The sequence below is a fragment of the Nesoenas mayeri genome (genome assembly GCF_963082525.1).
Source record: "Nesoenas mayeri genome assembly, chromosome: 2".
Lineage (NCBI taxonomy): Eukaryota > Metazoa > Chordata > Aves > Columbiformes > Columbidae > Nesoenas > Nesoenas mayeri.
Window position 1 is genome coordinate 56750762 of NC_137543.1, and position 12041 is coordinate 56762802.

The following is a 12041-nucleotide window of genomic DNA, read 5'->3' on the forward strand; positions in this document are numbered from 1 at the left end:
GTTTGATATTTGACCATAGTTAGAGTATTGCACATGATATTAGAATTAAAGGCTGTCTGGCATTTCTGTGAAGTTAAAATGAGCAGAAGTATATGTATTTTTATAAGTGTGTTATATAGACATTAGGATTTTCAGTTAAAATTGTCAGTGACTTTAATTGGTTTCATGTTATCTCTTCTTGTTTGACAAAGTGGTGAAAGATCCTGTGTTTTCAGGTGTGTGAAATGACGAGAATCTCAGCAGTGAATAGGAAATAATAATGTGTGCTGCCTGAGATATTGAATGATTTTTTTTTTTGACATTGTTCTGTCTAGGTAGATACAAGTATATTGATTCACCTTTTTTATTTTAATAAGTTGTTGTTTCTGTGACCTTAACAACTGAGTTCAGTTGTGGAACTCTGATGCTTTGCCTTATGGATTTATATCCAATGAAAATGATTTTTATGTACATGAAAGACAGAACTTGTAAAGGTTGATTGAGACCTGATTTCTCATTCCTGTTGACTGTACTAAACAGAATGGCTAAGTAAGTTGACTTTTAGAATAGTATAGCTAATGTGCAGCATTGATTTTTCTTGGGGGCAGCATTAGAAATATATTCTAATATTGACATACTTTGAGTCTGTTTTTCAGATCTGAAGCTGAGTTTACTTGCACGTCACGTTATCAGGCATCTTCTTGCAAAGAGAGTCTACTGCCCCAGTCAGTTTACTCAAGTCCTAGCATGAGCAGATTAACATATGTCTCTGCATCTGACATTACCTTTAAGAACACAGCTGAAATACATGATCCAGACACATACTGGGTAAGCAAATTTTGAACTGTAAGTATGTATTAATTCCCTTTCTTTAAAACAAACAAAACAACACCTTCCCATAAACCCTAAAACAAATCCTTAAATGTTCAAAATAATCCTAAATTAGAAAAGCCATAAGGGTTTCAGAACAGTTTAGGACATGCTGTGCGTAGGGAAAAGGTTCTGCACCATTCTTGACTTTCAGAAATTTCAGTTCTGAAATAGATTGTGTTAAATGCACAAATTCTAATCAACATAAACATAGTAATACGTTCAAAGAACTACTGACTTTTGAAAAAAGTTAGTCAGTGTGTTTTTCCCCTTTTGTTTTTTCCTCAATTCCTTTTAAAGTCATTCCATTCTTGGAATGCAGTGCAGTGTTCCAGTAGTAGTTTGTAGGATCTATATCTGATTTAATCACCCCTGAGGCTCCCTTTCTGCACAGCTTCAGTTGTTAGGAGAATATTTTTTCCCCACCTGGAGAAACTTTTATAAATATGTCTTTCAGCTAAACTTCTTTTTTTCAGAACTGAAGCTATCATTTTCTACCTCTGAAAGTCATTCTGACTGTTTTTACAGCTTTAGTAAAGAGTGTACTCTGAGACTGAAACTTTTGTTCAGACTTGCAATCTTATACTGGTTAAGATAATTGGCATTTTTATATCTAAATGCATGGGTTCTTTGGAATCTAAAATCTTTGTCATGCATCCTTCCTTCCAAAGTGTTTGGAAATGTGGATGGAGCTTTAAAAACCAAAGCTGAAAAACCTCTCTGACAGCATCCATGTCTGTGTAAATCTCAGCAGTTGCATTTATTTTGTAGTATCTTTATCAGTTGTGGATTTCTCTATCCCAGGAGATAGCAGTGCTATTTACTATGCACCTTTTTTTTTTCATTTGCAGAGGATGAGGGTTTTGAGGACTGGTAGCTAGTGAAAGCTTAGTGAAGCCTTCTCTTCCTCCACCAGCAGCAATGTTCTCTCATGCTGAAAGCATCAAGAAGAAGGAAGTGTGTGCTCTGGCCTATAGCCCATTTCGTTTTAGGTCTAGTTGTTCAAGTTACACAGGGAATATCTGTTCTCTTCCATCTTGATGTTTCCAGTGTGAATCGCGGTCCCGTAGGAAGGAACTCAAGGGCAAATTTAAATGGGTATTTGTCTGCTGTCTGTGCTGGCATAGCATTGCCTCTTGGGTCTGTTTCACATTTGAAATGCATGTGGTTATAGATTCCTGTCATCTCATGGTGATGAGTGGCTCTTGATGCTTTGGTGTAACTGGCTGCATACTAGTTTGTCCCCCTGTCTTGAAGAGATGGTGCTGTTTGAGTGGTCAGCAAGGAGATCCTCAAGTACTTTCCTGAAGTCTTATATTAGTATTATGAGTACATTTATAAGTCACATGTATCATGCTGCAGTCTTAATGTATTCCTTTGGGTTAGTAATTGCTCATGTTGAGAGAGACTGAGAGATCTGTCTTATTTGTACTTGTTAAGAGCCACTTTCTTGTCCCTTGCCTGAAGCTTCTTACAGACAACAAGAATGGTTGTATTGGTATTATCTTCACATCTGAATACCCAGTCTGGCATTATCTCTTTAACCAGTAGTGCCCTCTCCATTTAATGCTAGGGTCAGGTTGCCTTTTTTTTTTCTTGTGTGGTTGATTTGACCTGGTGTTACCACAGGCAGCTGGCCCTGAATGCCCTTTTTAAAGGATTGCAACTCACATCTTACCTTTCTACAACATTGTGAACAGCTCCTTTCCCTTTCTCATGCCTTTCCCTGCCTCCCAGGTCCTATTTACTTAAACTGAACAATTGCTTTATGCTGTAGATACTCATTATCATTTTTTGTATCTCTCTTCTTCCTGTGTAGGAGTTCTGTAGGTAAGCCTGTCCTGAGCTGATATCTGGTTGCTTTGATACCACACTGTCTGGTTCTGGTTTTGAAACTTTTAAAAGTTACTTTGAAAATTGAATCGGTGATCTGGATGTACTTTACAAGAAAAAAAATAACGTTTGTAGCACAACTAAAGAACGCTTTCATTTTCCAGATTGGTAGGGGAGATACCTGGAGTTCTATCCACTGTATTGCAAAGTCTACCAAGTGTGATGCCACTTGTGGGAGGGTGGTTCTCCCATGGTCAGTCTTCTGCTGCTGATTAGTGCAGATGCTGCTGTTAGTAGCCATGAACAGTGCATTACAAAGTGTAATCAATTCTGCTTTTGACAGTTAACCCAGTAGGAAAGTTCTTGAAACACATTCTGTGTGCTTATTTCACCTACACTGTGCATACCTGCCAAAATGGAAGGTTTCTGGGCTTTGATTTTTTGTGTGAATGAACAAAGAAAGTGTTTGTGTCAGTGCATTTTCATGTATCTCAAATGAATCCTTTTTGATTAGAGATTTGATTTAGGGCCATGCAGTTGTGTTTGGTGGTTGTTGTTTTGTTGTTCTTGTTGGTTTTTTTTCCTCCAAAAATCTGCTATGATGTCACTGTAACTTACTACTTCTAGGTCCTTGGCTTTTAGTAAAAACCCTAAGTACAGATTTGATACCTAATGACATCAGCTTTTCGTTAGTGGACTGTTAGTACTTGAGGGATTCTCATTTCTTGTTACATGAAACTTAGACCTTAATAGGCGTCTTGGCATTCAAAGGCGTCATAAAGAATAAGGAGAGAAATTATCTGTACTGCACTAGGTTGCTGCTATTTAGGACTGATTAATGAATTTTTAAGTGTGAAAATCTTCCTGGTATTGGATCCAAACACAATAAATAAGACAACACACTGCAGGTCTCTGTTTTTTAGAATAATGTTTGTGAGCCTGTCAGTGAGTTTAAGAGTCTGCTCCTTTTGTGTGGTTTGGTGTTTCTATGTGAGTGGTTTGTTTGTTTGTTTTTTAATAGTACAGTTACCTTTCCGCAGAATGGTTTTCTACAAATCCTAGAAAGTCAAACATTTTTGGCCCTATGGAAACTTCTAGTCAATGGTAACTTCAGAGAGCAGAGCATTCTTTTACTATCAATGCCTGGATGGTGGTGGCTTGACCCCAGCTGGTGGCACAAGGGATTGGAGCAGGCAATTGGAAGGGCAAAAAGGTGGAGTGGGTGACTTGTGGGTTGAGATAAAGATGGTTTAATAAATGAAGGGGGAGGGGGAAAAGTGATGCAAAGGCAATCACTTGCTACCACCAGACCAATGCCCAGCCAGTCTTGAAGCAACAGCGACTTTGGAAAAATTCCTCCCCAGTTTTATTGCTGATTTTATTACATGGTGGAGGTTCTCAATTTGGTCAGTTGGAGTCAGCTGTCCTGACTGTCCTCTCTTTCTTGCTCATCCCCAGACTACTGGCTGGAGTGGCAGAGTGAGAAACAGAGGCGACCTTGACACTGTGCAAGCACTGCTCAGTGATAGCTAAAACACTGGTGGGTTATCAACATTGTTTTGTTCGCAAATCTAAAAATACAGCACCACAGAGGCTGCTGTGAAGAAAACTAACTCCATCCCAGCCAGACTAAGAACACCTGTCTAGAATGTGACTTTAGATAGCAAACAGGTTGAAGTTGCAGGCTTTCTATTTCAAGGTCAAGAGCCACAGATGTTACAGAACCCAAACTTCAGATAAGACTTGACAAACTGGATTGTTTCTATTGGATAGCAATACCAGTATTAAGCTCTGTCTTGTTTTATGTACCCTATTTGCTTTTCTAAAATTTGTAAAACTGTGTATTGTATTTGTGTACTAGGATGAAGATGATAGTGAACTAAGCACAACAATAATTCGAGCCAGCCCAACTCCTTCGCAGGAACATAAAAATGAAAATCTGGAAGACCACTTACGTCAAGGAAAGAGAAAAGACGCACTGCTTAGCATTGAACAGAAATCAGAAGAAAATGAACTTGCTGGTCTTAAAAGAAATCTTGATGATGTACTGAGTCAAGAACTGTCCAAAGAAGGCTTTCCAAAGAATGGAAAGCACCTTGCATCTGTTCCTTCAAATGTGGCAGGAAATCATGAAGAGCTAGACCATCTTAAATCAGCTTTACCAAGTAAGTTTTGCATCCTTCAGCCACTTTCTCTTAAAGTTGATGCACAAGAAGTGTGGCAGAATCGAACAAACACAGCACAGAGACAAGAATTACCAGCCTTAAATATACTACCTGTTATTCCTGGATTAAGCACTTATATGCCATTCAATCAGAACTCCCCTGGTGAACAATATGTTTTCATTTCAAGCTTTAAATCCCATGTCACTACCTCTGACAGTCAAGCAGTTTCTTCTTCTGTTCCCACATTGCTTACAGGACCTCCTCTTGCAACAGCTCCATTTGCACAACAGCATGTGGGAAATCTACCATCAAGTGGAAATACAGTTTTGTCTCGGTTTCATGGCTGCAGCTCGGCAGGTTTTGGTCTTCCAGCAGGACTTCCTTGCTCAGGGATCCCAGCAGGACATGTTGAGAATCCACTTACAGCAGGAATTCCTATAGGTCCAAATATTGGTCCTGGCTCTTTGGGTGCAGCTTCTCTTTGTAAGCCACATTCTGCTTCTTGGAATGAGAATATCTTGAATATAAAATCATGTACTGGACAACCTCTTGGAACTGGTAGAAGTGAGTGGGAGTTGTTAAAGTCACCTGATATTGGTAAGTGTGTTTTTAGAGTCTGTTTAAAATACAGCTGTGGACAAGAATGGTGATAATGTTGATGCTAAGATACAGTAAATAAAATTGACTACTAAGTGTAGCCGCAGTTATTCTTTATGCAAACTTTGTTATTTTAAAAAGTGGAATTGGTAATTTTCCTTATTTAATGATGTTCTTGGAATTCAATGTCTATTCTTACGGTCCTGCTAATGGTCTTAAAATAAATTTTTCACAATCTAGAAGAAATTCAGTATTCTGCTTCAGCATTTGGTAGTTTTGTATTTGTTTAAAGGATCTGGCACTGTCTTTCATAGGAGGAAATCTTAGCTGCAGTTCATGCTAGGCAAGACACGTTGTGCTCTGGAAATTCAGTTTCAGAATTCTGAAATTTCGGTCTCTAGCTTAACTTGGTATTAGCAGTCAGTTAAGCTGAGAAATTTGAGAAGGAGCGTGGAGGTGTAGATGTTTTTGAACTCTGAATATTTATGTAGTCTAAGCTTCATTTTTGGCGAACTTGAGTTTTTGAACTGAATTTCCAGTGATGTTAGTCTTACTTTATATTTTCACCTCCATACTTGTGCTAGACTTTCTTTTTTGGAGGGGAATAAGAATGTGTGGCTTTATTTTAAAGCTTGTTGCTCAAGTAACTAAAACTACTTCAGGTGACCATGTGTCTAACAGAGAAGTGAAATTTTTTATTTGACATGAGTACTCATTAGTGTGTTTCTAGATGTAATGATGATTGATCGTTGGCGTGCCAGAGAACTCTTATCTCCATTTGAGTTTTGAGTTGCCATTATGATGTTGCAATTATGCTGAAAGAGTTATTTTGAATATTTTGGAAGTAAGGACTTCCTGGAAGTAATAATATTTGAAGCAGGATTTCTTTTTATTTGGTGACAGATTTGATGATCACACTTTTACAGCAAAAATCTGGTCTAGGAGTACTCAGTACTTTCTGGAGCAAAAATTTCCTGAACACCTTTTTGGGGAACAGTTATACTCTGGTAAAAAAAGAAAAAATCCTTTTTGGTCAGTGTAAATGTTTTAAAGCTGATGTAATACTGATATTAATATTTTCTGAGTGGGACTGGTACTGGTTAAACTCTGAACACTTAGTATTTTTTCTATATTATACATAGTATATATATCTATACATAAATACATGTACTTGTGGGTTAGTGTCTGCATGGGATATGCTACTTCCGTGAATATTTTTGTTCATGATACTAGAACTCCAAGCAAGAAGCAAATTACAAACAGTTGCTTGAAATTCTGAGTGTCAGGCTTATGGAAAACATTCTTATGAAAAGTGTAGGAGCCGAACATTTTGTTTCCATAACAAAGAATTTGTTTAATGAGTTTACGAACTTGACATGATGACAGCCTGAGTGCTGATTTGCTTCTGGGTACCTGGTACTAACAGGATTGTATTTTCTTCCAAAGGACATATAAAAGTACCAGAGGAATTGAAGTTCCCTAATGCCTGTTGTGTGGGAATTGCATCACAGACAGTTCTTGGCATTTTTAATCCAACTGAACGGTGGTTGCAAGTCAGCATTGGAATACTCAGTGTTTCAGTGAATGGGGTAAAGGTAAGAGTTTGGTTTTTTTCAATGAAGTTATAGGCATAATGCTGTAATCTTATCAGATGTTATATGTAAAATTAGAGCCCTCTGTACAGATCTGTGCAGATTTTTCCCGTTTTATAGTTAATATGCACAAAACCAGTGCTACCTTCTTTCAGCCAGCCCACCTGACCTATTCCAAGGGGCAGGAATAGTGCACGTAAACGCCACATGAGGGAATTGACTTGCCGAATTGTTTCGCCTGTGTAAATTGTGGTAGATGTGAGTTTACTGCTTGTTCATTCCCACCTTTGTATGCAAGAAAATTCAGCCCTAGAAAAGAAAACATCCACGCTGGGGACTCTTACTGCTGAAATGTTTTGTAGAGTTTGCTCCCAGTTTTTATGAAATTAGGGAGATCCTGTGTGGCAGAGAAGAAGAAATATTTGAAGCAGGCTTCAAGCTGCATGGGTTGCTCTCCAGGTTATATGTGGCTTGTAGGCCACAGATTAGGCACCTTGCACTCCAATTTTGTTAAATTCTATCTACTTCTGTCAGCATAGTAGTAGTTCCAAAGGTAAATGATCTCAAGAACAGGAGAATGAGTTAGATTAAAGGTCCGTTAGTATAATTTAATTTTCTTTACTGATAAATACTCTTAGTAGAGAGGAATATAACAACAGAACAAGCATAATATATTATGAGCTTCTAGCAATTTGATGTTTGGGAACTTCTGAGCTAGGTGTTGTTTATGTTCTTATTAGTTTTTGGTGGACTGATCTTTAATCAATTTTTTGAAATTCTGTAGTGATGTTGGCAGTTCAGTTGTGGATTCTATGCACTACTACTTTTTTTCCCTTTAAAAATCTGGTTCTTGCTGGTTTTGTTTAATGGTCCTTGTTACTGAAAAATGACAGACAATGTATTTGTATTGTTTGTAAGTTTTATAAATCTTTATCTCTACCTTGCGTGTATTTTTTCCAGCAGATGTAGCACGTGTCTTTCCAGGAGCATGACTTCTGGTTTGGCTTGTTTTCCCTGAATATTTCCTCTTTAAAAAACACCAAGGCATGATTCTGTGTTTGTGTACATACATATATGTATATATGAGAGTTAAGATTTCTTATGTATTTTTCCAATTACTCAGTATCATAAGGTTGTTATCCAGCTCTTCAAACCTGAGATTCTATTGTACCAGGAGGTGCTTTTTTCATTGAATTACTTGGCAGTTGACAGTCCCATTTACAATTGTTTCTGTGAATAAATATATGCATTTAGTTTGTTTGCTGCACAATATAATTAAAAAATACTTTCTCAGTAAAGTTAATTCTGAGATATGCTGATTATGAATGGCAGTCTGTCTCTCCTGCATGAAGATTATCTATTAATAAGTTCAACATAAACTTTAAAGCATCTACACTGGGATTTACTGGTGACCTCTGTCCACTGACATTTCTGTTAAGAATGAACTTTATTTTTTTTGTACTGATGTTCTTTCTCAAAATCAGGATTTTACTTATGAATTAATTTTCATATGTAATAAATACTATATTCCTAGTGTTAATCTTTCACTAGATGCTGGAAAGGAAGTCCAGCAACTTTTTGGGCTGACTTGTCTAACTTCTTAAATTAGAAGAAAATGCCCATAGTAGAGTGAAATGGAAGTGGGACATGAATATAAAGATGTAATAATATACAAAATTTCTGTGCTGAGCAGTGGTGCCAGTTAAATGTGGTATTTTGAAAGAAGCTGTCCTCTGGCAAGACATCTGCTGAAAATGACAAAGATTTTGTTTTTCAGGTGGATCCCGTGAAATACCAATGCCTGGTTTTCAAGAACAAAACCATCGTAGGATCCTATTCTACCAACGATCTGAAAATACTTTTCTTACCTTGTCATTCAGGGATCTTCCAGTATATTCTCAATGTTTCATCTTGGCCAGTTTCTGCAGATGCCGAGACGATTGTTCAGGCAGAAGCTTTGGCGAGTAGGGTAGTTCTGACAGCAGTTGCTGAAAATCCTGATTTAGAAGTAAGTAACTACTTATTGGGGGGGAGGGGGTTATGTGTTGTTGTTTTTTTAATTTTATGAATAGTTTAATGGCACTAGCAAAGAACAGGAATTAAAGGTTGTTCCTCAAAGGAACCTGGAATTTCTCATCTTTGGAGTTAGGAGAGAATACAAGAGAATGTTTATGATAAGCTTATAACTATCTGGGATGTTTTAGTTGTGGAAAAGCACCTAGCTGGAAATGAAGAATTATTATGCCACTGTCTGAAAAGAATACATTAAAAAGTATTACTTTTTCATTATTAGAAGAATGGACGAGTTCTTAAATGTCTAATGCTTTTTAAGTATCTGCCATGTTGGATACCATTGGGCATTAAAATATAACAGAAAACATTTCTTTCCAGTTGTAAGGATTTATTCATTTTTAATGTCAAGTAGGCCTTGTCTTGGTTACTTACTACTTTCAGCTCATTTATTATAACAGAGAATATTTTCTTATTTTGGACTAATTAAAAATTAATTTGAATGTATAAAATGAATGGTCCTATGTGTTATCATGAAGAACAACCATGTGGGAGACAGTGTGACATTAAGAATGAAATCTGGTTTTATGTATTCCTAAATTAAAGGGCTTGGTCAGGCAGAAATGGGCTTAGTGGTACTTTTGGAGGTGCTGGAACAAATTACATGATAACCTGTGACCTCACTGATAAATTCAAATTTTTAGTGATTAACTACAGCTAACAATTTTTTGTTCATTTTAATGTGATCTGTTAAGCTGCTTTGGGCTAAGTGTGTGTTTTAAAGTAATTATATTCTATTTGAATACATATGAATGGGTAATCTTTTTATGCTTCTTCCACAAATTTTAATTTTAATGTATTTTTTAAATACACAGTTTAGCAAAAAGCCATCATTCCTCATGGTATAGTTCATTCAATCTTGCTTCATATTTAATTTAAAATTAAACCCTGCACTAAATCTCTGCATATCTTGTTATATTTCTGAGACTGGAAAAAATACCAAAAAACCCCCTGTATTTTGCTGCAGATCACAACACTTGAGTATTGTTATGCTATTGAAAAATTAACTAGTCTTTTTTTCTGACGTTTAACTTGCTAAAATGGCATTTTATCTATCTAAAACTGACATGACATTACTTGCTAGCAATAATGATAGTTTAAATTTTATTTTAATTTAGGCAAAGTAATTTGATTGTGCACTGGATTTTGGTGGATAAATATTACATTAAGATTGAATTAGTTGATTGAGGCAAAATATGTGGGAGAAAGCCAATGGGATACAACTCCTTGTGATATCAAAGGAAACATTTTTCTTAGACAACTCCTGCCCCTGGTAGGAGATGTGTATTATATACAGCTGTGGCGTTCGCGGGATAGAACAGGTGAACAACAGCCTTACTTTCCTGATGTTTTTGTATGGTAGCATGTTTTGGAGGTTTCTCTTCCTTATAAGTTCTGTTTTTCCCTTGAAACCAGGTGGATACAGGAAAAAGAGATTATCTGGATTTTGGTGACTTGACTTCTGGCAGCTGGAAGGCTCTTCCGCTAAAACTTATCAACAAGACACATGCTTTTGTGCCCATTAGACTTATTATTAATGCAGTAAGTACTGTAAACTTCCCATATATGAAAGTTATCTTCTTGTAATACTGAATGTTAATAACAAAACACTTTGGTTTTTGTCATTACGAAGCATACCTTGGACACTAGGTGTAAAATTCCCAAGAAATCTTTGGTTAGTCAGGAAATAAAATGTGAGTCAGCTATGATGTTACTAACAGAAACGCTTCTGGGATAGATGTGTGAGTGGTTTTTTTTTTCTGTGCTTGTGGGGTGGGTTTTGTTTTTGTTTTATTTCTCACAACCCAGCCATGAACTGCTGCTTCTGTATGGCCTGATCTGAGAGCATAGGGCAGCAGATGGCAACAGGGTTGTTACCTGAACCTTCCCTTTGAGAGGCTGGACATGTGTTCTACTGTTCAAGTGGAACAGCTGACTGTTAAAACAAGCAACCAAACTGGCTTCGTAGCAAGTTTAACGTATTTTTTCTTCCTGAGCAGTAGCAGGTCGCTTTGCTCTCTGCTTTGTCTCTCACTGGACAATAACAGCCTGTGTTATAGGCTACAATATGCTCCTCTCTGCTTTTCTGTGGCAATGCAGGTTTCAGGTTTTTTGGCCAGGCTGGTTGCTGTTCTGTGCTGTAGTAAGAGCTGGTCTTGTATTCTTGTGTGGGGGGACAAGAAAGGACTGGCCTTATGTTAAGATTGGTTCAGGTCATCTTTGTGACTACTGAGGTTTGGTCTTGAACAGCCGAACTTCTAGAAGGTTTATACTAACCAGTTCCAGCTTCTCTTCATTTACTGCCTAAGAGTTCCTCACTTTTAGAGGGTTTGCTGGGCTATGACATAGCAACTGAAATTACACGCTAATCCTTGATTACTTTTTCAGCAGTACCTTGCATTTTTCAGCAGTTTTGTTATTGACAAGAAGAGATTTAATACTTTATATACTTTATTTCTTTGACAGAATGCAGTAGCTTGGCGTTGCTTCACATTTTCAAAGGAACCAGTTAATCCTTCTAATGAGCTCCAAACGGATGCAGTTTCTCAGACAGCAGCTCCATCAGTTTTAAATCATGTTATACATGCAAGCTATGATGGGCAAGTGAGTAGTTTGTGCTTGACCGATTCTTCATGTTACTTGCTGGCTGAAATGATGATTCTGAATGTCTGAGTTCACAGTAATGATTTTTTGGGGAGTCTGCCTATTTGAACGGTATAGTTTTGTTGCTAGGTTATGATTTTGTTTTTTGGGTTTTTTTGTTTGTTTATTTGTTTATTTTTCAGTAATTATCTCCATCATGTAAGATAAGTCAACTAATTTCTTTTTCAGGATCCTGAAGCTTTAACGGTTTGGGTTCTGTTCCATGCACCTAAGAAACAAGTGTCTTGTTCAGGTATAGCAATTTGATTTTCATTTCAGTTAAAACAAATTT

At 37.0% G+C, this 12041-nt stretch overlaps 1 protein-coding gene across 1 annotated transcript in view; it reads left to right on the top strand.

Annotated features, from left to right (window-relative positions):
* Window positions 1-12041, top strand: part of CEP192 (centrosomal protein 192) — a gene marked incomplete at both ends in the record, with an annotated part of 66050 nt that overhangs the window by 17335 nt on the left and 36674 nt on the right. The window contains 7 exons of the mRNA XM_080364145.1: window positions 636-807; window positions 4544-5444; window positions 6891-7039; window positions 8814-9044; window positions 10523-10648; window positions 11573-11710; window positions 11939-12002. Of these exons, the coding sequence (XP_080220271.1) occupies window positions 636-807; window positions 4544-5444; window positions 6891-7039; window positions 8814-9044; window positions 10523-10648; window positions 11573-11710; window positions 11939-12002 (1781 nt within the window). The remainder of the gene's footprint in view (window positions 1-635; window positions 808-4543; window positions 5445-6890; window positions 7040-8813; window positions 9045-10522; window positions 10649-11572; window positions 11711-11938; window positions 12003-12041) is intronic.